Source organism: Lathamus discolor, chromosome 2, assembly GCF_037157495.1.
Source record: "Lathamus discolor isolate bLatDis1 chromosome 2, bLatDis1.hap1, whole genome shotgun sequence".
Taxonomy (NCBI): Eukaryota; Metazoa; Chordata; class Aves; order Psittaciformes; family Psittacidae; genus Lathamus; species Lathamus discolor.
In genome coordinates, this window is record NC_088885.1 from 98,959,768 (window position 1) to 98,987,200 (window position 27,433).

At 39.9% G+C, this 27,433-nt stretch overlaps 1 protein-coding gene across 6 annotated transcripts in view; it reads left to right on the forward strand.

Annotated features, from left to right (window-relative positions):
- Positions 1-27,433, forward strand: part of MBP (myelin basic protein) — a 112,403-nt gene that overhangs the window by 68,809 nt on the left and 16,161 nt on the right. For all 6 annotated transcript variants that reach the window (XM_065667861.1, XM_065667862.1, XM_065667860.1 and 3 more), the window contains one exon: positions 24,744-25,174. In XM_065667861.1, coding sequence (XP_065523933.1) covers positions 24,744-25,174 — 431 coding nt within the window. The remainder of the gene's footprint in view (positions 1-24,743; positions 25,175-27,433) is intronic.

Consider the following 27,433-nt stretch of genomic DNA (forward strand, 5'->3'; position numbering starts at 1 on the left):
TACCATTTGTGTTATGGACAGAGAGCTGAAATGTCATACCTGTACCAATGTGTCAGTGACTGCTCTGTGAAGGCAAGCATTTAAATTATTTCTCTTTCTAGCTCTTCTCATCAACAATCTTTTTATATGGACCTGTAAATTTTCTTTCACCCCTAAATAATTATAAGGGGTGACAAATGTCATCCTAGTTTCTGAGTTACACTCCTCCCACCCATGTTTGGGTTTTTTTGTTTAACATATGTGCTGGATACAAATACCTCCTGCAGTGAAAATATGAGACCTTTTCTAGTGCATTTTTCTCAATTCTCATGTATAAAAAGGACCCTTTTTAGCTCTACTTAAAGTTACGGTAACTGTTACAGGATTCCTGAGTCTTAATGTTCTTCCAAGTTATTTTCAAGTTTCCAATAAAAAGAAAATAAGAAAAGTTGCTGCATTCTCAAGAAGACAGAATTGAATGTCTTGAAATCAGCATGTTACTCAAAATTGCACAGTGCTTTGGTTAGTCATCATGACTCCTGACCTCTTTGTAATAAAGCACTGCTGACATACACAAATACCTGACTTTTCTAGTCCACTCATTGCGTTATTTGGAGTATAATAATCATGTTCTTGATCAGGAATAAAACGTGTGAAAAGGCTGAATATAACCTAGTTGGAAATAGCTCCCTCTTTAAAAATCAGAGCATTTTCTCCACCACCTATAGCAGTCTGCTTATGTTGACATCATTGTGATGCAGCACTGCAGCATAAAGACATATTTTAAGGGCCAGATTCACAATTCAAATAGTCGGATTTAAATAAAAGTACAACCCCTTTAATTTAACAGATTTCACTGAGGAAGTATAGAAATATTTGATCCCTTATGATGGTTTCACTTAGGTGGTTTTGCTTTTTTAAGTAGAGACTAAAAAAGGGGGTTGATTTGGTGGTTCTCAGTCAGAATGTATGAAGGTGTAATTTTATTTTTTTTTTTTTTTGGATTTACAATGTTAGAATTAAAAATATCTGGGCAAAATAATGACATTTTCAGCTGAGTGAAATATCCTAACATTTCTTGGTGGTGGAACTTTTAATGAGGTTGCATCTTTCTGAAAATTGCATTTTCTTTGCATGAAGTGTAGGGTTTTAGAATCCTTCAGACTCCTTAAAAAATCATGGTTACAGTTGTGCATTTATTTTAAGGGTATTATTCACACACAGAAATAAAGAGTCATGCTAATAAGCCATCTTTTCCACAGAAGGGAAGAAAAACTGTAGACCTCAGATTAAGGGGAGGAATTTGATAAGGCTTATTTATGTCCTTTTGTGGGCTGTACATTTATCTTTAATTCCTAGTGAGGTCTGTGTGGTTATTGTGTTAATTCAGAGAATAGTAATGTGCATGCTGTAGAGATGCATAAGCAATTTCCTTGTCTCTCTCAAGAGTAAGTTGGAAAAGTGCATTAGTCTTCTGTATATTTTAGGACGCAATACTGATTTGAGTTCTTGCCTATATGCTACTTGTGCTAAAGTGGCACGAATTAGAGGTGATTTTTTTTGTTTTTAATTAATACGTGTATGGGTAAGAGGCTAGGCATTTTGTTTTTGAGATTACTGGTAGGCAAATTAATGTTTTTGACAACTGAAGAATCATTAAAGTGCATCACAAGAATATCTGAGTGACTCAAATATTGTAAAACAAGAGGTCAGAAATAAAAACTCGTACATACTCTTAGGAGATGGTAGGACAGAACAGCATTGAGTTACCTTGTTCTTTGCTAATTACATTGTCTTTGGTGGGGGGTGAGTTTAGGGGTTTTCCTTGTGTGTTGGAGTGGGTCTGCTTTGGTGGGTTTGTTTGTTATTTGGGGGGGTTGTGGTTTTGTTTGGTTGGTTTGGGTTTTTTCTTTTTTTTTCTGATTTTGTGTTAGTATTTGCTTGTGCTAAGAACCTTGGATCAAATTCACTTTCAGCTTTGGGGAAGAGACATGAGTCTGGAATTAGAAATACTTCTGTATCGTTTACCATTCTTAAAATTGCTTATAAAGATTTGTAAAGCTTGTAAAGATTTGCTTTTATATTTGCATGTTCTAAATTAGCCCAGTGGTCAGCAAATTCAACAGTCCAACCAACTGTTGTGGAGGAGAAATTCCATGTTTGTGAAAATCCTTCCCTTAAAATGTCCTGCCAGCAGTTCTACCTCAGCCTTTATATGTGATAGCCAACATATCTCAGATGATCTCAACTCTCAGGGGAACATAAGAATAGAGGCATTCTCTGCGTGCATGAGTGGTTAGAATAATACTGTGCTTAGTGATCAAATGAACAATCCCTTTGAGCTTTCGAGATAGTACCCCCTCTCACAGGGCATCGGAAAGCATTTCTTTAACAATTATGCAGCAACAAAGCACAATAGGATCTCTGGTTGCCATGCTTTCTGAGGAGGAAAGTCAGAGTTTGTATGTTACCTTGTTGTTACATTCTCAAATTAAAACACTTCAGCAGTCAAGGAATGCAGTGTGATCTGTTGCCAGGTCTCTGGTATTAGTGGAATCGGCTGCTGCATAAATACAAGTGTTCAAGATTATTTGTGTATTCTCACATAGAATTTTGTAAATAAGGTTACCTGCCTGGTGCTTGTGTTTTTTCAATCCCTTTTCTGGCCTGCCTGCTTTGCATTAATCAGTTTAAAAATCCTCCTGGTGTAAAAAGAACCTGTACCACCACTGACTGTGTTTTTCCTATGCTCTGGGTCATTTCTCCAGCCTAGTGTTTTTCCTGTTTACTGTGACTTATTACCAGTGTGTGACTATGCTATTTTACTGCTATTGTCCACTTTTGGCTTACCATCAGACTTTCCCTGTGCTCTTCCTCCCTTCTTTAGTTGCATTTACATCCGTCCGTCTGGTTGGTTCCTTCCATTTCTTCATTACTTTCTCCTCCTGATGATGATCCTCCTTTACTGACAGGAGTCAGATCTACCTCAGCTGCTTTCTAGCAGCTACTCTACCCACAAACACTCCAGGTTCTCCTTCTGATGAGCTTCTTGATTATTAATCTGGTTGTTACTACAACCATACTACAGAGTATTAGCTACTCCATCTCTCTTCTTGTATCCCTAACATCACAAAAAGAAAAAAAAAAAAAGGTTCATATGTTAAAGGTCAAATGAAAAGTTATTTTGATTTTTCTCTTTTGATTTTTAAAAAGACAAATGCCTTCCTTATTTGTAGTAAGCTGGCAGGATATATGCAGTGTGTGAGACGCTGCAAGGCATACGCTAGTGAATATTCCAGCCTCGCACAGGTAAATATTGGTGAGATTGACAGGCATTAACAGCACTACTCGAGGATGTTGTAGCCCTTCTGCTGTCATGACAAATTCGAGTCAAGATTTGAGCCATCTTCTGCAACAAGATGTCCTTGAAAAAGAAAGTTCTTCTGAAAAGTTTCTTCTAGCAGATTATACTGTTCTTCTGATAAAAGTCATTATAGTCAGTGAGTCTTTAACCAGATCTGAGGCCTAAAATACACTGAGTCAGAATCAACAGAAGTATACTATCTTTCCAAAGAGCAAAATAAATGATAAGTACAACTCCAGGTAAATGCTGTTACAAGTTGGTCACACTTTCCAGAACTTAAAATACTGTCATCACTGAATGGTTCATTTGTTTTACAAACAGTAGAGAACTAAATCTCTAATCTGCTTACTAGACAGACAGGCTTTATTTGTAGTTGCTTAAATAGCAGCAATTTTTAAGTAAAATTATGCCAGTGGGAAAAAAAGATACTTCTATAAAAATGCCACTGAAGAGTTTGCATCCTGAAGTAGATTTCATAAACCAAAAATCCCTGGTACACTGCAGTGCACAGATTTTAACTTAAAGTGATTGGGCCACTGCAGTCACTGCTGATAAAATGAAAGTTATTTTGGTTTTGTGGTTGTTAACAGAACTGTTATTAAATGGTTTTAGCAAACACATGGCACCCCTGAAAAGCTGAAGCTTTGAGAAAGTTGTACTGCCTTGCTGTCAGTCTCCTAAGCATGCAGTAAACCTTTTAGCGAATGTACAGTGGTTGAATGTATGTGTTTGAAAGGCAAAGGAATTGGCTAACCTAAGAATTTTTAAAACTCTTAAATGCATCAGTTCACTCTGGTTTTGATTTTTTTTTTTTTTTTTTTTTAAATCTGAAAACTAAGAAAAATGCCAAGATTTTCTGATGTTGTGTATGTGTTCACAAACATTTATTTCTGTGACGCACAAGTGTTGCGCAGTTAGGCAGTAGTATTCCACTACTATTCCGTAGTAGAATAAATAAACGTAAATATATTCTGTGGTTTTAGATGTTCATGTTGCCTAATCTTTTCTTTCTCGATAATGAAAGTAGAAGATGGTAAATTGCATTCGTTTAAAATTCAGATCAGATCCTTGTGTTGTTTGTTGTTTTGTTTTGGGGTTGTTTTTTTTTTTGGTGTCCAGACCCTATTAAAATCTTTTTTAAAAAAAGAGTGTAACCTTAACAAAATTGTTAATTCTCAGTCACTGAAATGGGCCTCAACTTCATATTGGGACTCCTTTTGTTAGTTTTACTGCCTCCCCCTCCCCCTTTCTCCCTGATAATTAGATTGATGCTGCCAGTTTACCATCTTCAGACCAAGAAACACGTTTTTACTTTTGTATTTATACCTTTTATCTATACTTCAGGTTTGAACTTTTTAGGAAAGGAAATAAATTTTAGTCTTAGTGCCAGTTTACGAATATGAACTACTGTTGTGTCTGGAATCTGTCCTCACTAGCTCTTCCAACTGATGCTACTACTTTGGGAGACATTTTTGATCTGATAGAAGTTGTAAAGCATCTTGTTTGTCACCTATCGTTTTGCCCTTACTAGGTCAGAAAAGTCCAGTATCACCTGCTGTCTGCTTTATTCTGTATTATGTCCTGCTCCACTTCAGAGTCTCTTAGTCCTGTTAAATGCAGCCAAATTGGGTTGACAGGTGCTTCTAGCTTCATTTATATGAAATAGATGGAGACGTTTGTAGTCTGCACTCTAAAGAGCCACTTCATTTAACAAGAGCTTTGTTCATCTGCCTAAAGATTAAACATTTCTTCATAGAAAAGTAATTGCTGTGAATTTCCTGTGTTACGTTGCTTAAAAAGAAAACTGAAGTCTAGGTTTTATCAAAGCGGAGTCTCTTGCAGTGGAAGTTTAGTAGTTTATTACGGGTTATGGTGAAAGCTAAACTGATTTTTATGTTAGAAGTACGTGAGGTCAAGTAGGTAGAAGTGGCTTTGAGCTTAAGATATTTTTACACTTGTTTTTTCCTTGCAAATAATTATGCTCTCTGCATTCTCAGCTTGAGGCACCATTTCAGAGAATTCAAGATTTTACTATGCTCTCTTTGGGATGAATTTCTCTGCCCAACTTTAAAGTTTTGACATAAAACTCTGCTTTACTTTAAAGCAGGTCACTAACAAAGTTGTCTTTAACAGGGGCCATTCACATAGACAATACCATTGGTGCTGTACGACAGCCTGGTAATATTCTCCTTCTTCAAGCTCATCCCAGGTTGGCTGCAAGCTTTGGGAAACACATCATTTTTTAGAGTTTGCATTGTTGGAGTGCCAGAGGCTGGCAATGGGAGTGTGTAATTTTGATACTTGATTTGATATTCTTTATGCATTGTCATATGTTCTTTTCTTTCCATCAATGTTATGTTTATTCAACTTACAGGCCTACACCTGTAGGTGCCTTGGACACTGAATTTTCAGGTTTTGACTCCGAAATTTTAGAGACCACAAAGTAAGTTTTGCACCACTGTTAATGGGTTTACTAATCACATCCTGAAGAGCCTATTGCAAGCTGTGTTTTATCATCCTTGCCGAGTAAAAGACACACACATTTCTCCCTTCTCAATCTTACTTTCTCCTGATGGAGCAAACACATCTTATAGTAAATCGAAAAGCAAGTGGTTATTTAATTAGCAACAAAATGCTGCATAACTGTGGTCCCAAGGAAGAGGTTTGAAAATTGTTCTGATTTTGTTTTACCTTGCAGAGGGTATTTACCACAGCCAGTTTTCTTGGTGTCCTGCTGCGAGAATTCTTTAGCACATAGACAAGAAGTTTTATTGTCTGAATCTACCTTTTTTTCCTCAATCATCTTGCTTCAGATTTAAAACGTAAAAAAAAAAACCCAAAGGCATATGAAAATGTATGATAAATTGACAGCACGTTACCCTGTGTGCTAGAGAATGAAACTTGTACAAAATAAAAAGCAGATGTAAAATTGTTAAGCAGGCATTTTCTATGTTGTGGATGGATTTTCTGAAATACCCAAAGGGAATTTTTAAATACTCTGGGAAAAATATCAGAAAGATCTTGACCTATTGGTGTTGTATATAACAAAGACAACTGAGCACAGAGGTGAGCTCTTCAGTATATCCTAAAGCATTTTCACGTTCACAGATTGGTCTCAAAGGAAAAAATTGTAAATGGAAGGGAAGGACTAAAAAATCTGGACCATGCAAGCATTAGTAATGATCACTATGTCAATACCATGCTCTGGAAACCTGGAGATGTGAAATAACCATTGACATTTGAGAGTTTGTACAGGGTTTTCTTTGGAAAACTTGAAGGTCAAAATAACTGATGCCAGACTGCGTATGAGCTCTAATCTGACAGGTGAAATACTGACAATGCAACATGTTTCCAGTTTTGCTGATAGTAGAGCCCCTAGCTCTGTGTGTCTTAAGAAGGATACTGGGGACAGCCAAGTGAGATGGTTAAAAGGACATAGACCCTTAAACAGCAGCTGTCTGTAACATGCAATTTCACTTTGCTAAGGGCTCATTTGATCTTTTGCCACTACTGGTTGTTTTTTTCTTATTTTGCCTTGAGCACTTTCCAGTCTGTTTGGAATGGTTGGTTAAGTTAGCAATAATAGTTGGGCAGCAGAACTTGACAGCCTCTGCTTTATTGCCAGCTGCTCCATACACAACCCATTTCAAACAAGCCTGTTTCCAGGGTAGAGTGGTTATACATCTGGCTTGTTTGCTTTTGATTTCCATTAGACTTCACTGCCAAATCAACCTGGCCGTACTAGTCACAAGGCTGAAAGTTTGCTTGCGAATAGTTATCAATGTTTGCCTTAAAAAGCAATTTGATGAGAGGCATTCAAAAGCCCCCTCCAAACAGGGAGGTGTTTTAAGGCAGTAACTACACAGTACAAATACTTAATTTCACTTCTGGAGACCACTCATTTTTAAATTGCTCTGGGTGAATATATCCTGTTGTATGCTTAAAGAAGAGACACAGCAGTTGATTTATTATGCCTGCATGGGACAAGAAGAGAAGGGAAGCAGAAGAATTCTTATAGATATGGAGAAAAGATTTCAGCTGATAGGAGAATGGGGTGTTTCCTTCTTTTGCAGCTGGGTCTTGGTCTGAAATTCAAGGCATGTGTCTCATACTGGCCACAGTCATGGGTGGAAAGCTTTGAGTACTTGGCTCATTGCTCTGCTTTGGACAGATACAATACCAGAGTGTTCGCATCCTAAGTAGGATAGAAAAGTTGGCTGATCAAGCACATAACTGATCCTGGAATCTAAAGAGTTCTTTCTGTACTTTGAATTTTTTTCTCAGTGAATGATTTATTTTATATGTGCACCATTAAAACAAAGAAGTGTTTCTCCCTCCCTTTGAAGCTGAGGAATAACGAGATACAAAAGGATCCCTCTGAACTGCAGAACCTGAGGAACATTTTCCAGTTCTCTGTTGGGGCTGGGTCCTGTTTCCTATTTGTATTTGTCTGCACGCAGTCCATTCATTCCCCTGTTCCACACCTCTGTGTCCATGTTCCCACATCAAAGAAACCTTAATGTGCAGGCTGGGTGACATAGGACGTCAGAGTTCACTCCCTGCCACACTTGTAGCACAGGCAGAGCCATATAACCCGAATACACCCTGTGTGAACAAACAAAAGGACAGACTGTTATTCTACAGCCAGGCCATTGGCCTCCTAATTCTTTAGTGATTTTCAGTGATTACTAGCCTTGATCATCTTTTTAATTTGTACGAAATAGATGTAGGAAAGACTTTGGAATGCTTGGACAACAACATGAATGTTTCCCAAGCACAGATCAGCTTAGTTCTGAATCATGATACTGTGTAATTACTGTAAGAGAGATGAAGCACATAGTCTGTGATATGTATGCTGAGGTCAGAGGTAAAAAAGTTTCACTCAGTTATTTTATAAGACTTTTTACAGATCTTGTAGGGCAAACAGTCTTTCTGTAAAGGAGGAAAAGATGTTGCCGTCACTGATTCTGGGGTATCGTTGGCATCACTGGCATATCTCCAGTCAGCATTCAAGTGCAGTTGTATTCATTGAGTGTTAATGGTTCTCAGAAGCAGAGCCTCTTGCTGTATTTCAGTTGGTGTTACAAATCATGAAAAGACAGTCTCTTTGAAAAAATTTCTTCTTGCAATCATCCTTTAAAATATATTTCTTTTTTCTTTTTTTTTTTTTTTTACTCATTTTGATTCCTTTTCTTCATCCAAGGTGTATTTGAACTAAGTTAGCTAACCCTTCTGGAGGCTTAATGCTGCTGGTACTCCTCAGTTATTAATGCTCCTGTTTGTGTAGATGCTGCTGTGTATGCCCACTGTGAGAAGCTTCACTGCAGAAGGTAACCTGATGCATTCCTCAAGGATGTGGTGTGTCTGCGCTGGATTACGTTCACCCTTTCCTTTTGCTGACATTTATCTGTTTGATTGGGGTTTATGTTTATTAAGGGAATTGCCTTTATTCAGGCGGCAGGTAGGCTGGCACTTGCTAATTACATCAAATTTGTGTGTGTGTGTATGCAGGATAATGGTGGCAAAAGGCTTCTTCTTACAAAACTTAATACTTTTGTAACATGAAATAGGTCTCATCTCTGTGCTGACTTACAGCTCTACAGGTGCAAATGTGTTTTTCACAGCATGGCTCAAGAGAGTTGTGAGATTCATGGTTGTATCCATGATACATCTTGGATGTACAAGGTTGTACATCTATCCAATGATGTTAAAATGCCTGTGAACAGGGCTGGATGTTGTGGATCCTGCCACTCGCATGAGCACAAGTGGCTCTTGGTGACTTAGATACCAGACAAAATAAACTAAAGGAAAATTAGCAGACCTCTACTGCAGTGCAAGCAGCAGAGCGGCTGAAGATGATGCAGTTTTTCTGCTGGTTAGTGGTGGTGATGGTAGATGGCACTTAGCTAACCCCATAAAATTCCAAGGACTGCACAAATTGTGCACTTAGTAAATGTGAATTACCCTTTCAGTTCACTTTTATTGTATTCAGGAAGCTCGAAGCCTTTCATTACGTGTGGCAGACCTGGCAATGAAAAAAGATGTAACCAGCATGACTTCAACTTGCAATCATCTAGTCAACCTGCATCAGCTCATAAATTAGATTTATATGAAACAGAATAAATGCCCAGATAATGGCATTTATCCAGCTCCAAATCAACTTATCCTGTTTTTTCTCATTTTCTGTATGGATTACAACACACTTCTTGTACCATCAGTAGAAGTGCAGGATAATTTGACAACCTCTGATTTCAACCAAATTGTGTCAGCCAACTGCAAGAATAAGGGCCTTAATTTTGTTGCTTTCAGATGTAAGAAAAATATTTTCATTTTTGGAGTAGTAAATAGGGAATTCAGAAATGGGGTGGATGTTCTTTGTTCCAAATACTACTTCTCACCTGTTTTCTTTGTTGCTTGATAGGCCTGTCTTACTGAACATCGTAGAACTGTCAGGAGGAGATGCAGGTAGGGAGGAGGGGATTTGGTTTTTTCAGTGATTACTTGTTTATGTCACTTTCTGAAAGGCAAGGAGGCAGAGCTGGAGGCTTTTACAAGTGCAAGGTTTTGTCCTAATTATGAATTACTTATTTTCCTTTTTTTTAACTATAAAATATGTCTTGGGTTGTTTCTTTTTATTTCTCAGACAATACTTATCCTCAGTGGGCTTTGCTGCTGGAAGGGATATCCTTGAGTTTTAACCCCTCCTCTCAGTATCTCATTTTACTGAGGTAGGTAGGATAATTCAGTGTATACTGGAGGCAATTTGCACACTGACATTGCAGATGGAAACAAGGTGGAACCTTATGGTTTTCTTACACTCATCAGATTGAGCGTGGGTTAATTTTCTTTCAAGTGTTTTTTGAAGGCCAGAGAGAATAAATAAGGACTCGAATGCATCTGCTTTTTGCATTTGGATGCTTTCAGGCTGTCAGGGAGCAGCGGGAGAGGTCTCCCCAATTCCCAGGGTGACAGCAGGGCAGGCACCTCAGGTACCCAAACAAGGGGAGCAGAGCAGGACCAGGGGCAGCTCTTCTTTAAATTTTTTAGATTTTTTTTTTTAATTGCCTCTTATTATACCATTCTCTCTTGATTTCAGTAGTTCAGGCTTTCAGTGGCGGAGGGGGGAAAGAAGAGGCCCTCAGTAAGCCATGAACACAAATCTAGAGATATCCTGCTATGTCCTTCAGTACATTTGGCTTCTACAGACTGTAGTCTAGCCCTTGGTGGGCTGCACTGGTCATCCTGCTTTATCAGGGTAACCAGAGTCTTTGATTCGCTACGATGGACTACATCCTAAATTGGGAACTGAACGAGATTGCAAGGGTTATAAATAAGTTTAAAGTTATAAATAGATTGCATAATTTATGTATTTCAAAAGGATGCTAAATGACTTTTTGGGATAGTGCAGACTGTGAGTAGGAAAGACTTCATATTTTGCCCAACAGTCATAATTTGTGGCTACAGAGATGTTGTTAAAACGTTTACCTGGGAAATGAATGACCTTTTATTTTCAGAGATAAGATTAACATAGATATTTTCTGTCTACGGAGCATTGTTTACCTTTCATGAGTTGTCTGCACAGCTTCCTAGGAGGTAGAAAACCAAAACTTCCTGCTAAGAAGATCGAGGCAGAGTTGTTGTCTGTGTTTATTTCAGCAAGGCACATGGCATTCTCATAGCGCTCCTGCACACACAGGCATGAACTCAAGTACCTTTCTTCTTGTGGGAGTTCAAAGGGCTCATGGTTTAGAACTACTGATTGTTCAGCCCAGTGCAGGTGGGCACAGGTCTGCTGCACCTGAGGGATTTCCTGCTGGAGGTTGCGAATCCCAGGTTAGTGCAGCACCAAGCCCATTCCAGGCATCAGCCAGGTTTGTTGGCTGGGATGAGCATGGTGCTGGGGGCTATGACATGGCTTCTGCTGGCCTGTGGTGTGAGTGGTGTAGTCTCTGCCAGCAAAAGGCAGGCACAGTATTGCCTGCCTTCCTGGGGTTGTCTCTTCAGTTAGGATAGCCAGAAATGACTTTTGTCTACAAGTCCTGTCCCGTGATATTCCTTCTTGTGCAACCTATTGAATTGCTCTCAGGCTGTTCGTCAATTATTCTAGAAGTGGTGGGTTTACTCATTCACCTACTTGCTGGTGGATTGAAACATACCCAAATTACAGTTGGAAAATCATGCTTATAGCATTTCTTGCCTGTTAAAATATTTCAGGTCATGTGTAGCTCGATCGTGCTATCATTTTAGTCTTCAGAACTAATAGCTCTTTTTACTGAGTGGTTTTTCTTCATCACATAAAAAGTGACTTTTTACATACTCAAACAGCAAAATAAAGTTTGTGAATTCATTTTTCTTTCTTCTCTTTTTAATAGCAGTAACTCCCACGAACTGGTACAAGGCTTGGTACTGTGCAAGCAGTTTTTCACTCTTAGATTGCTGCTACTGAAAAGCAGATATTGTGTAAAGTACCATCGATCACTGCCGCGGTTTTATACAGTTTGTCACCATTGTTCTTCGTATAGCATTGAGTCACATTTAGAACTATGGTACAGCTTACAAGTGTCTTATTATTTATAATCTAATCTCAGTGATTTGTTGGTGCACAGAAAATATGTCTAATGTGGCCTAGTCTAAATGAGAGCAGGTTTATTATGTATTTAGAACTATATAACGTGGTTTGTCATGATGGAGAGTGGGATGGAATGTCTCAAGACCTAGAATAGCTGAGGTTAGGTACTAAAAGCAGGAATCTAAAAGGCTGTTCTGACAGATGGTTAGCTCAGAGGCAGAAATAGACCTTTGTTGTATGTTTAATTTTACTTTAACAGCTTTGGGGTTTCCTAATTATTTCCTGGATTTTTTTTTTTTCTGACTAAGAGCATCCTGTTTCTCAGGTAGAATCCAATGGAACGACTATATGTGTATATATATATATATCTTTAATTAGGGAGATTAATTGTGTAAGTTTTCTTAGTTCTTTATAGAGACTGGCATTTCTGCAGTGCCACAGGGTTTGTTGTGCTCCCTGGATGTGTTGCTAGGACCCATTACCTTGTGCTTTTGCTGACCAAAAATCCTATATCTACTATAGGATTCAGATTTTTTTCTTGAGATTTTATTTATTTCTTCTAATATCGCATTGATTTAAACAAACTGGTTCCCTACGAATGTGCTTTAATAATTCCACCAGGAGTTTTGTTTTCATTTGGCAGATTCTTCTGGCTGCATTGATGGGAATGCTAATTAACCCTACCATCACTGCCACTTACCACAGTAAACATGGTGATAAGCACAATAAATGCTTTTTTCGATGCTAAGTTTGCCTCAGTCTGTTGTAATGTGTATGTATAAAATGGTCTCTGTACATTCACTGGTGTAACGTGCATTGCTATAATGTGGAGTGAGGAAATACAGGACTAAGACTCTGAAGTTGACAGTTGAAACCTTTAGCGCTTGTTGCAGGTTGGAGAGGTTTAATTTGCTAAGGGAAATTTTCCTTGTGTGCATTTATATATGGGAATTCAGCAATGGGAAACTGGTTTTAAAGATTTTATTTTACAAGTTTTAGGCGAAAGAAGTGAAGTAAATTAAATCAACTGCTGTACTGAAGACTGTTGAATGCTTAGTAGAAGGATTAGTCTGTGACAGCCTGTGACCTTTATATTCATCCGTGTTGGTCTGGAGTGTATTGGCATGAGAGAGAAGAGATTGAAACTTGTCTCTGTATATATGGAAGGAAGTTTGATACTGGGACAAGGTACTGTGGTAAGGTGAAAAGTGGGTACCATTTCTGCAAGCAGAGTTGAGAACTGAAGACTTCTTTAAAAAGTATCTGTTATCCAGACCTTGAAATAAGCAGAAATGAATATGGGAAGGCGAGAGGAGTAGGGAATTATAATTCTTTTGCTTTGAGTTAGTATGCAAAAAATTCGTAAAATTTGGATATAAATAGTATGTTATACAAGTATGCTGTACTTACTGATAGACTTTAGTGTAAAATTCACTCGTGCACTAGATTTACAAATAATTCTAGCAAGGAACAGTAGCTGAGCTACACTTAAAGGTGTAAGAATAGTGAAAGATGATCACCTCTGTGCTAACCTCATCTTTTTCTTTTAATCTTCCAGCAGAAGAATACTGAGGAGTTAGTGATTGCCCATGCTGTGTGCTGGAAATTAATTCATGGAAAGAACCTGCAATAAGTCTATGCACCACACTTCTGCCCAGTTTAGGCACGCTGTGGGGCTTGGAGCTTGACTGCCTTGTATTTTGCTGCCAGAGAGAATCCATGTTAGCACTGTGCTAAGCTTCAGCTAGTTGTCTGGGTCTCATCTGGTTGAACTGATTATTCCTTGTGCCTTACAGAAGCTGCACAACTTTCAGCTGGGCTCAGGTGCATGGCAAACAAGATGACTTTGAATTGATGTACAGGCAGAACACATTTACTCTCAGTCTAGCAAACACCATGCAAATAAGTCTTTTAAAAATGTGAGATTTCATGCTGTGCAGATGGTACCAATGGCCACGGCTACTTTGGAAATCTTGTAATTTTGATCCCTCCTTTAGCTTATATCAAAGAAATGTTTTGTTTTCCTGTCATGTACTACCTGTATAGATGATCTTGTAAAATGAAATGGGGAGAAACCTATTTGTAATTAGGACATGGAGGAGACAGCAATGTATGATCTTTGTGATAGCACAGTCATTTAAATTCCCCTGGGAAGGATGAGAAATGAACTACTTTCTGTGCAGAAAGGACAGACTTCCAAAACTGGATCAACCTGTGGTGACACGTAAGGCTGGATAAGAGGGTAAGAGTCTGTCTGTTGGCAGACACTGCTCAAGCAACTGTCTGCTCCTCTGACTTGCACCACAGATGTAAGGTGAAAATTAATTCCGAAGTGAAGACAATGTCAGACAGATGCAGTGTCTAACAGCTGTGGACTTGAACTGACTGCAGAGATCTGCAGTTCAGTCAGCCTTGAGCATCCCTACAGCCCCTTCTTAGCTTTTTTTGAGTATTTTTTTGTCAACTTCTGTAGAGCCAGATCTTCAGCTTTGTAAAATGTGTAGAAGAGTGCAGCACAGTGGCAAATGGTCTGCAAATGGTTTATTTGTGACCAGTTATTTTTAGAAATGTTAGCAGATATGTACTTTGTACTCCAGATGTTTTGTTTCTAGGACTGTAGTGGATCTTGGAATTTTCTGGGAAGATAAGTTCTGCTGAAAAACTATCGAAGTAACTCCTTTCATCGCAAATTCAATGATGACAGTGACTCCCTGAGATCAAGTGGGCTATTAAAACTTAAGTTCAGGACACATTAACAGGAAAAGCCAGAGATATAGCAATGTACACCTTAAGGATGCATGAAAATTTCAAGTGTATTGATTACAGCATCCTCAGGTAATTAACAGCTACCAAATACCTAGCCTGCGCTGTGTGCTGCTCTCTCTAGGCCTGCTACATTTGTGTAATTTACTTTTCCCCTGGTTGTCCTGGGGTTAGCAGTAGCAGTCATTTTTCTCTTTCTTAGTAGCTGTTGCAGCGCTTTGGTTTTGACTTTCAGCCTGGGAAAAGTGCTGATAACGCTGATGTTTTTAGTTACTGCTCAAATGTTTGGTCTGGCCAAGGACTTTGTGAGCCTCATGCTCTGCCAGGGAGGAGGGAAAGCTGGGAGGAAGCAGGGACAGGACACCTGACCCAAATTAGCCAGAGGTATTCCATACCACAGCACGTCATGCCCAGGATGTAACGGAGAGTTACCCAGAAGGTAACTGCAGGGTTGGGCTAGGTATCAGTCAGTGCTCGGTCGGGCAGGGTGGGGTGAGTTATCGGTCGGCTGGTGGTGAGCGGCTGTATTCTCTTCCCTTGTTATTTCCCTTATCATTATTATCATTGGTGGTAGCAGCAGTGGTTTGTGTTATACCTTAGTTACTGGACTGCTCTTATCTCAACCCGTGGCAGTTGCATTCTTTTCCATTCTCCTCTCCGTCCCTCCAGGAGTAGGGGGAGGGAAAGAAAGGGGGGGGATTGAGAGAGAGACTGTGTGGCTGACAGAATTTAAACCACAACGCTGGTCTATCACAGCTATCTTGGAAATCAAACTTTGATGTCCCCAAAGCGTTGCATCAGTGCATTACTTTGGGGGGAGTTACAGGCATTCATAGTCTCTCTTAGCATATGAAGTCACATACAGTACTTCAGTCTGTATTTGTTACTCTGAAGTGTTTTGTTGGGGTTAGGTGTAAGTGGTTACCTTGGGGAAAACTTAACACACATGAACAGTACTCTGTAGGACTAAAATGAAGTTCATATACATGGGGGTTTGCTGTAGCTTCCCTGTGGTCACAATGTATGTTTCTTAAGGTTAGTGTATTTGGTTAACTGTATTTTATTCTGCAGCTTATACTTTGTAAGTAATAAATTACCATCAGACACTTAAACCGTGGTCAAGAAAAAACAGCAGTGTTCTCAAGAACCCTTTTGGAGAGGCTAAGTGATGGGTTTTAACAGAAAATACCCTACAGTTGGGGTTTTTGTGCTGCTTTATCATGCTCTTAGCAACTGCCTTTGGTTCAGTCACTGTCTTCACCTCAGTTATTTCACCACTGTTTCTTTTTCTGCTGATTTTAAGGCCCTGTTTCTCTATGGTTTTACAAAAGAAATCTTAACTGTAATATTGCATATTTGGTTGCACTGACAGGAATAGATTATTTTTCAGAAAAACCTAACTGATGTGGAAAATACAAGATGGTGGAAGTGGTGAAATCTGCTGTAAGCACTAGTCATTCTGTTGTGCCGGTACTTTGGGAGGGGGCAGGATATGTACTGGTTTTGCAACCGAATGATACTTTGGGCTTAAATTTGGGAGAACAGATTAATAATCAGGCACTCTTTGTTTAATAACAGTCAGCTGCACAACTTTTAAAGGCAGATATTGATGGATCAACCAGGTGATGCAAAGTTTCCTCTTTAAGTACATGAAATTGTTCGTTACAAACGATGCCCCAGCTCACTTTGCTGTGGGTGGATCCCTTGTGAGATACTCCTGATTAAAACAAACCTGTATGTTCTAGTCACACAAAGAAACATTTTTCTTTGAAACTGGTGGGTGGATAAAATTCTTTGGTTGAGCTCTTAAAAAACTCTCTGCGGGCTGTATGGAGAGTTGCCACATGCTTCTCATAGATTCCAAATTTCTGCCATAGCAAGTCCCACTGGTTTTAACCACAGGCGTTTTTGTTTTCTGTACTCTCCTTTGTAACCCTCAGCAAATGGAGGCAATGCCAGAAGTTCTGGAAAACAAGAGAGAGAGGTTGTGAGCCAGGCCTACACTGCTGCATTCCTCTGCAATGGTAGGCCACCGTGTGGGCTTTGTTTCAGCTCTTCATTGTGAATCAGTAGCGCAACAGCCAAGTGGCCAGCTCTGTAAAACCATGCAGAATGCAGGGCAGTTTGTGCATTCAGGTGGAACGGTTTCAGTTACAATCTTGAGAGTGAAAATTGTTTTCCCACAGGGGATATTTTTAACTTTCCTGCAGCCTCTTTTTACTTGCATATTTCTTTACCTCAGCATGCTCACGAACGTACAGCACTGTCACACACACCCATGGAGCAAATAACAAAGTCCAGAGCTGTCTTCTTTTTGCTATGGTTTGGGCCATGTATTCCCAGATAGATGGGTGGCTTTCTTTACATGTAGCTGGTCAACGCAAAGGCAGCAGATGGCTCAGTAGAAAACTTTTCTGCAAGAGCTCAGAAGTTAGAAGTAACTGTTAATTTCTTATGAAGATGCATCACTGAATTGCAGGAATACATATACGGTCTGTGCTATAAAACCCCATTAGAACAGAGGAAAAGGAGGAAACTTAAACTTGGTGCAGTGACAGACAATGTGTTACTTGGGCCTCCCAGTAAATTTCTTGCCTGTTGAGTCTGGGGTGTCTTTCAGAATAGTTTTAAGAAAAAAGTCTGTTGGACCTGTGGTTTTAAGCTTCAGCATCAAGTCTGGTACGCTGAGGGAACAGCAAAGAAACTGTTAAGTTGGCTTGGAAGGTTTATTTATCCCAATGTCAGAGGAACAGCACTAGTGTTACAGACACCTTTGGCAGGCAGCAAGATTTTCATTGACTGGTCCCTTGACAAGTAGGGTGCTAGTCATTCTGAGAGATTTTACTGCGTCTCTTACCTAGTAAAACAGCTACGTGTAAATTGATGCCAAAGTATGTGAGATATATGAGGGTTTTTTTCCAGGAGATCTGGAATACATTTTAGCTTAGTATCAGAAATTGAGAAGAATTGCACTGTAGTAATTAGTATCTGAAGGAATTGTCATTCTCCTATGCAATTTTCATTTTTTCCTACAGCATAGTTGTATGCTAAAAAGTACATATTCCTATTCCACCTGAGTGAACGCAGTATTTATTTACTTCAAAATACGAGCATAAGTAATGCAGACGTGTCACTCCTCCTGCTAAACCTGCAAAGACAGGTATTTCTGTAATAGGATGCAAACTGGCACTTCCCTTCTCTCCATCAAAACCTTCCTGTGTTTTCATGACAGCTCTGCTGCAAGGCCAGGCTCTGCTTCCTCAGTGGGAGAGGGCCAGGGAGGGCTTGGAGAGATGGCATCTTTCATGAGTCTGAATGGAATTGTGCCAAGACTTCGGCATTAGCCAAGGTCTAGCCATTCATGGATACTATTTGACCTATTGGTTTTTAGTCCAGCAATAGCTCTCAGGGGGTTAATGCTGCCTGCATCTAAGAACTGGTGTTCCACAAGGCATCAGGGATCAAGGGAAAGCAGCATTTGTTGGGCTGTTTTTTTAAGATTTTAAGCGGAATTTTCATTCACCTGGACAGAGCAATGCAGTCTAAATGTCAGATATAAAAACCTGCCGTGCCATTACCAACAGTCTGTTTCAGCAGGCTTAGCCAGTGATCATTACCAACACAAGATGTAGTACAGAACTAAATCTGCTCTTTTATTCAACCTAGTTCAATAGAAATAAATGCAACTCTGTAGTAAAAGGTGTTTATGAGACTATACTAGGCCAGGTAGGGTTTTCCAATATTTAGTATTAAGGTTTATTTTAAAGCAAATCATATTCTTACTGCTTCAGCTCAGAGCAGAAGTGCACTAAGCTCATCAATGGAATGGAAGCACCCTCACAACCTTTCATTCTTTTCCGGTAAGAGCCCTATATGCTCCATAATGTCGAACGTATGCAGTGAGGGAGGGAGAGTCAAAGGAGTGCATGTTATGCTTAGCAGATAGCTTCTCATTTTTGTGCAGGTTAACCCATAGGAAAAAATTAATTTCTTGTGCAGAAAAATATTTTTCCTTCAGTTACTCTGAAAGCATAAAAAAGATCTGAGTTTGGGTGGCTTTTTTTTCCTGAAAGTGATGAGCTTTGGTAAGGAAGGACGGAAGAGAGTGAGCTGTAATGGAAGTGATCTCTGATAACTGCAGTAGGAGTGTTAAAAATGCACGTGAATCTGTGTTATGAGACACGGTGGCCTTTCTGTCTGCATTCATTCTGCTAGCAAATGGGAAAAATGTTTGGGTAAAGGCTCAGTGTACCAGCAGATAGTTCTAGCTGTGTTCAGAGCTATGACCAACTGTTTGTTTCACAATTACACTGCATGCTATCCATTGCAAACAGAAATATTTGTTCAAAATTGATTTCCAACAGTTTGACAAGCATCAGACAAACCCAGTAATTAGATTTGTGAAGTGAAATGTCTGATGGCATACTGCCTTCTAACCAGATTAGTGAAGTTAGGCTGAGAGCCATTTTTTGTCTGCAGCGTCTTAGCATAATGAGGTAATAAAATCAAGCTTTGCAGTTCAGGTTTAACAATGCAAACACAGTTCTTTCCTTCCTCTCCCCAGATATTTCTGTAGCGAAGCCTAATGGCTGTAGACACCCATTTCTACTGCAAGCTGTGCTGCAGTAGAAGTCTGAACCAGGAGCTGGGGCATACCCTCTCATTGGTGCCCAAGGGAGAGAGTGGAAACCACCTCAGGCATTTTGGTTGGTAACCCCTGTACTTTCTAAAGCCACTCAGCAATGACCAGAAGATCTTTAGTCTTGTTTGCTGAACATGTCAGTTCACTGGTTTGCACCCATTCTTACCCCCTCTTCTCCTTTCATTATGATCAGTTGGTGTTTCTGCTGCATGTTGAGCCATGCAGCAGTAGTGCTGTGGCTGGCAGGCTGGACTGGCCTTGCTGCTTCTGACAGATGGCCTGCACTGGTCTGCTGGATGAACAGGTTTTGCCACACTCTCCTTTGATACTCGATACAGCTGAGCACCAAATACCGAGATGCTTTTTCCAAGGAAATAAAGTGTAAAATTGGCCTGATTTTCATTTGATTCTGGCTCCTGTAAGAGGTTACAGCGTGTAATTACTGCTGCTTGTTCAGACTCCTCATCTGCTTGCACATCCAAAGTTCCATTGTCCCCATCTACTCAAGAATGTTTGTTGGAAGCAAGGTGTGATAGTGTGAGAAAAATAATGAGTGTGACTTCATGACAGCAACCAAAGACAATTGAATTAGGGCTCTCAGCGGTGCCTTATGGTATAGTATACTTCATAGATTTATAGAATCAACTTGGTTGGAAAAGGCCTCTAAGATCATCAGGTCCAGCTGTTATCCCAGAACTGTCAAGTCCACCACTACTCCATGTCACTAAAGGCCTCATCTACATGTTTTTTTAACACTTTGTTTTTTGAATACTTCCTACAAAACAGTTCCTTAAGGTCCTTTATCTAGAGAACTTAACTGCATAAAAAAGGAAATCAAAATATTGGGAAGCAGTTATCACAGAGTTGGAACCCAGACATCCTCAAATGCAGCTCATATGTGATGATGATGGACGTGCTTTTTCTGTCTTTTTCATTCTTTCAAATGTCCTGATATTACCACAAATATTACTGAAAGCCATGTTTTCCAGAACAGTGGTTTTCAGCCTCTTAAATAATGCAAGGCAGACTATTACTAATACATTACACATCTGCTTTTCTGCTGTAGCTTACTGAAGATCTTGAAATCTTAGGTGTTGCAAAGCTGAGAAATTTTTAGGTGTAACCTTTTGTTGTTCGAGTGATGAAAACCTGGTAAGTCAGAACAAAATTCCAGATGTTTTACTTCATGTTTTGTTACCAGCATTGCAGTAAATACACTGAAATATCATTGACTCAGAATTAAGAACTGTACTGCATTATACATAACTACCTGGCTGTTGTCTTACAGAAGAGGTAGGACAAAAAAGTAGCAAAGGACAAATACACATTTTATTTCATATGCTGAAGAGCGCTGCTTTATGAATATATATAACTTAGCTTTAGGGACCTTTGAATCAACTTTTCGTTTTAGCTTAAGTGAGATAATTTTCATCTTCTTACCCTGAGAAAAGGAGGGCGGGAAAAAGGAAGTCAGTAATCAGTCACAGAAATGTGTAGTTATGATAAAATATATTAAATATTTGGTGTTATAAATGTGATTAATGTACTTGCTGGTGTTTGTAACGAGTAAATAATACTTAATCATTAAGATTTCTTACAAAGCTGCTGTCATGTATTATTGCAATCAATATTTGCAATATGCTGTGGTTGTTGAACTAAGTCTCTCTTGGGAAGCCAAAGTAGGGGAATATGGTTCAGCTTTTATCAGCTTCATTTTACTCATTTATTTTACAGCATTTGCAGAGGGAGCAGCAGTAAGAATGTGAGAGGAATTACAAGTATTTGCAAGAAAGCATGGCTGGAAAGGAGTGGGAGGAGATGAAAAACTTGTAATTCTTTTTTTAAACTTAACACATTAGAACTGTTTGCTTAACAACCTCTTTCCAGGTTGTTCTCTGTATGGAATAAGGCTACAGACTTCTCTATATACACAAGAAGGGACTGTCATAGAGCAGCTCTACCAAGTGACCCTTGAGAAGGGTATTTGTATCCAATACATCAGAGATTGCTCATTGCATAGAACAGGTTTCCATGTTCTTAACAGTAGGTGCTGTTTGAACCACAGGGCTGAGAGGCCCCAGCTGGTTAGAGGCTTATGCAAAAGTGTTAGTTTGATTCTCAAGAAATGGGCTAAACTGTTAATGTCAAACCAAGCATTACAGCACAGTGGGTTCGAAAATACTTGTATGTGGCCTAACTCATGTTAGGAGGCAATGGGGGCTTTAATATTGTTTCATTGAAAGCACCTTTGGAATTTCAATTCTGTTCCGTTTACAGATTGTTCCGAATTTTTTGGTCCATCTGTATCCCTTCATTTTGGGAGTCACTGTGTGTACAAGGCAAATGGCTTTGTTCACTCTGACCAACATGTAACAGGGAAAATCATGCCAGCAGCAGGCTCCAGAGCTGCACAGAGCAAGGCGCGATAGAAAGGTGGCGACGCTTTCCAGAGTGCTCCTTGGCTGCTCCTGGAGTGTCATATCCCTGCCTGGCATCTGGCTCCCTCCTACTGCTTTTGGGCTAATGCGAGGATGTGCTTTTCTCATGCTCTCACTTGCACAGCTCTCAATGACTTTATTCAATGAAATATAAATAGTCGACACTTTAATAGCCTTCTGGTGATGCCTGTGGCAATGCATTCTGCTATACTTAGTCTTTAACACATTTCACAATGATTTATATCCTGAAGACTTCTTTCCCCCTGGGCAGCTTTCTCTTGTACAAGTGACAGGGCACAGGAAGGGCACTCTGTTTTAACGAGAGCTTCATCTTGCTGGGAGTAACAAAACAAAGAGTATCAGTATCATATGCACAGCATTTATAATGAGTTTTAGTAGAAGAATCGTAGAATCACAGAATGGTTTGGGTTGGAAAGGGACCTTAAAGATCATCTAGTTCTAACCCCTGCCATGGGCAGGGACACCTTCCACTAGACCAAGTTGTTCAATGCCCCATCCAACCTGGCCTTGAACACTGCCAGGGATGGGATATCCACAACTTCTCTGGGCAACCTGTGCCAGTGCCTCATCACCCTTACAGTAAAGAAGTCTGTGTGTGTGTGTGTGTGTGTGTATATATATATATATATACACATATATATATATAAAATACTTGGTTTTAAATAAACAAATAAGCATATGTTTATATGCCACATGAATTCTGGATATCCTGAAGACGTTATTAAAGTAATGTCTTTCCAAATGCACTTGAAGACTTTGATCAGTTAGCTCAAACAGTAACAATACTTCTGTTACACGTTAAATATTGGAGAAGACTTAAGCAGGCAGAAAATCTATAGGAAAACTTAAATGTGTGCTTTCACTACTGAAATGAGGGATACAGAAAGATTTATGGTTTATAGCTCGCTGCGTTATGCATTGGGAGAAGCTACTTTTGTGGCACAAATACCCTTCTTTGTTGCTTACCAATACCCGTATTCAGTTACACAAAGAACAACTGTTGTAAAAAATATTAGTATGCAGATGCTCTGGTGTTTTGTTAATGCATTTAATTAAATACAATAGCTCTTTTGTTCGCTTTTCTTTTTCTGTCCTTGAATGGATTTGTATTATGGTATAGAATCTAGGCTTAGAGCTATTTAAAAGGTTTTGTAGTTTCAGGATGTGTCATGTATCCATGTTAGCTGCTTTCTCTTTCATTCAGTTAAGAAAATCATTTGGGGACTTTCAGTAGTTTCTAATAGGTTTGAAAGTATCTTTGCAGGAAAACCCAAATCCCAAAGTTGCCAGCAAATATATTCCTTTCCCCCCCACTAATGAGGTCTTCAGTGATAATTAGCACTGCTTTAAAAATCGTATTCCTGATAAATACTGTAAAATGTTTTAACCAAAGAAAATTTTCTTGAAGTTCTCCCACATTTTCTAGGTAGTTTTCACAGAAGACACAAAAAGTTGCACAGTAAAACTGCACATTACATTTGTGTATGGAAAAACTGTAGCAGAGTGATCATAACTAATTGTAAACTAATTGTAAATAGCAGTATCTCCAGCATTACTGTCTTGTGTTGTTATCCATGAAGTTGTTTCAGAATTATTCTCAGCCTGAGAAAAGGTTTCTTTAGTGCCCTGTGGGTGGGTGAAATGCTATGTAATGACTGTGTCAAGTCTAAAATTGCTCTGGTGAATCAGCAAAGTACTTGAGCCCAGAGGACTTTGAAAACCGAACAGTATCTGCCAGATCCTGACCCTCCCATGGCAAAAAGGACCAAATCAAATAGGGATGGACTGAGGTAATTAGAAGACCCTGAAGGTAACATCTGACTTAACTGTAACTTCTCTATCAGATGTTGAGCCCCGTTAAGCCCAAAAGCCCTTTTGACAGAGTGAGTGTGTGGGAGGTCTCTGCTGTGAAGGTTGCTTCTCAAGCAGTGACCTACTAATTTTCTGTTGGTGTGCCTGGGAGATCAGACATGCTCCTCAGTGGGCATAGGTCCTGTGGGGATAATGGCATAGGCTATAAAACCCTCCATCAATCTTTCTGTCACGGATAGAAGCAGCTACTACAGGTAAAGTGTGCTGCAGCTTACTCTTTCTAGATGTTTTACTGTGTGCATCAGAAGATAGCTGTGGAGAAGGCAGCAGGCATTTCACTTACACCACAGGGGTCTGTCCCGGTACTTCCTTGGCCCAAAGCTCACCAGTTTCTGCTGAATGTTTTTGTCACTTCTCAAGAGCACGGAATGCAAATTGGACAGTTTTGCTGTAGGCCTTCAGCATCAGTACGAGAACATTGTGTGCTGAGTGCCAGGGTCGTACATGGAGAAAACCTGGCAGGGGAGGCCAAGCAGAAATTGCGGTTTCATGTTCTCTGCCTTTTTGAAGTGAGGACAATTTAAACAGAGGACAAATCCTCCCTTCATTATGCCTGTGTCATCAGTATTGAAGTTACAGGGAGGGATTCTAAATGGGGAAAAAACCTTCAGGTACAAAAGCTCTGACATCATGGAGAAGGAATGTGCACTTGAGAAGGCACAGGCCATCCATGTCACTTGAAGTTTTATTGTTTCCTGCTGGGAGGAAACCAGCACCTTTTAGAGTTGCAGCCCTCAAGGGAAAGTACGGGAATTCTTATTCACTGAAAGCCTCCTCCTTGGTGAGCTTTCCACATAAATAAAGTCGGTTTCAGCTGTGCTTTGAATAACGTATTGATCTATTTAACAGGATGAGTTTCATTATAAAAAAAACACCTAGAAGTACTGCAAATTTTGTGTGAGAACATCATCCCAGTTTCAGTTCCAAGATAGCTTAATGTTCTAAAAGGCTGGTAGAGAACATAGTTTCATTACAACCACACATATTACGGGTTTTGTATGAAATGAGCATCTCAAGGCAAGGCAAAGAAAGCAGCATTGTTCCAGGGCTGTTTTTCACAGGCCTGTATTCATATCTCATCCTTGTTGTTTGCAGGAGAGGCAGATGTGAACCAGAACAATGGGACCTCCACGAAGAGCCCAGCGGTGACAGACTCCAAAGGCACAGCAGACCCGAAGAATGCCTGGCCTGAGTCCAACCCAGCTGACACGACTGGTCGCCCCCATTTGATCCGCCTCTTTTCCCGAGATGCCCCAGGAAGAGAAGACAACACCTTCAAAGATCGGCCCTCGGAGTCAGACGAGCTACAGACCATCCAAGAGGACAGTGCAGCAGCTTCAGAGAATTCGGATTTGATGGCTTCACAAAAACGCTCCTCTTTCCGACACGGATCAAAAATGGCATCTGCGAGCTTTACAGACCATGCTAGACATGGATCTCCACGGCACAGAGACTCGGGTCTACTTGACTCGCTGGGCAGATTCTTTGGAGGTGAAAGACACGTTCCCCGGCGGGGCTCGGGCAAGGTGAGCTCTGAGGAATAGAGAACTCACAGCTACAGCAAAATAAAGTACAGTTAAACAGGAAGAGTAGGACTACAGGAAGGTGTAACTGCTATAATGCAAGAGTTGAGTTAGCCAGCAAGATGATACTTGCAGATGTGTAATGTAATGCTTGGCTTTAAACTGAAAACAACAACAAAAAAGCATAGATCTGGGAAACAAGAGAAGCTATTCTGTGTAGAACAAGGAGTATTAGAAATCCAGGTGGCTCTAGAAACATTACTGAGGGGCATTTTAATGAACACTTAATGTGGTGCATTGTATGCATTTATATGCTGTGCCATTTAGAGAAACTTCAGTCTGCTTTTGTGTGTTGTTCTTATATATTTGCTGGGTGAGAGCACTAAATGCAACTAGACAATCTCTAGATAGCTTGGCACTAACTGAGGGACAGACTTGGAAATAGATGTTGGAAAACCAACAAGAACTGTGGCCAGATTCTCAGCCTGCTTGCTCAAGATCATGTTTTAAGGTCAGATGATAGCATTGCTGAGGAGGTGTCTTGGCAGGTAACTATCCTGAATCCCGGGTGTACAAAACAGTCCAGCTATGCTGCTGGACTATTGAGCAGCTGTTCAGCTCTGTTCTGGTGAGAAAGGAAGGTTTATATTCCAAGCATTTCAGATTAGAAATTGTGCAACAAACCATTTCTTCATTAGGAGCTGATGAAAGGCGAATTCCTGAATTCTTCCCATTTCCAGGATTACATGCCTCCTCTGATCTGTTATGCAGATATTGTGTTAGTTCACTGTTGTTTGAGTGGCATGTTTTAAGATATTTTCACTGCACCCTTTGCCATGTAAATGATAAGTAAATGGAGTCTTGTGTTTGTGTGCTCACACACTACATAAGCATTTGAATGGAGCTACTGTAGGGCTGTAAAACCTTTATTTTAGATGAATATATTGTTTGATGCAGTTGCTCAAGTTGTGTGTTGCAAAAAGCAATGCTCATAGTTGCTGGCTGGGCCCAATTTGACAACCTTTCCTGTCTGCTCAATAGTTGTAACCTGTGATACTTGCTGCGATGGGCAAGCACATGCAGCTTTCCCACAGTGGCTGTCTCGGAGTGTTGCACAGGGACATGGTACATACTACTCCGTGGTTTAAAACTGACTTGTGATCATACAACAGCTGCAGGCTGTCAGTGTTACTTCATAGCTCTGCGCTTGGAAGCACCATGTATAATAGCCCTTCCCCAAAGAGTTGGTGTAATGTATAGACCACTGGATGAAAAATACTCTAGAAACTTAAAACCAGAAGCTTCTTGCATGTGGCAGCCAGCACAAAGCAAGATGTGTGTTTTGGTCTTTTTGTTTCCTCGCAGTTACAAACTTGTGAGACAGATTTAGCAGTTGGGCAGTTGTTTCTGTAGGTATGTAATGTTCGTATGTGCAGCAAGCAGTTGCTGTGAGAAGGAAGAAAACCACTTTTCTTACTATGCTACAAATACCAGGGACTGTTCCCAACACTGCTTTTTTCTGAAACCCGGTTGGCTAGCTCAACTCTTGCTCTTTTATTCATATACTGTGTTACTCGATGAAAAATAGTACATGCAATGTAGAACAAAAGGGGAACAATACCAAAAACTTGGATTCTGCATACAGACTGTACAGAGGTATGTGCACCTTGCTTAGCAATAAAACAAACCAACCAACTCCCTTTTTAGTAGTGAGGACTAGGAAATGGCTGCACGTTGTACAGATTCTGTATTTTATCCTTTGGCGTGAACACGATTGCTGTGATTCTCTGCAGATCTCTATGTAGTTATGGATGGGAGCACAGGATGTCATGTCTCGTATCTGTGTTGCTCTTCAGTAAACTGCTGTTTTGAAGCAGTTAAATGTCTGCAAAACGGTACAGAATTATGGACAGTTACAACATTTTGTGCCTAGCAGAAGTATTTATAACGTTGGGGGCTTTTTGTAAGGACTGCACTGCTCTGCATGCAGTGTTAATGTCCCAACTTGCAGATCTCAGCTGGAAGCACAAAGTTCTATTATCTTGGCAAAAGTCAGTCCCATTCGGACTTCCAGTGCCAAAGCATCTCTGGCACTGTTCACACAATGATAATATTGATAAAACCATGCCCAAGAAAGCTCGGTTGTAGGAGGTTTCAGCGCAGAAAATCTTGAGCAAGTGGCATGGACTGTTGTTTCGATGCTTATTTATTCAGCCTTTGAATCAATATCTTTTGGTTTCTTGTATCAAGGAAGGCTCGTGG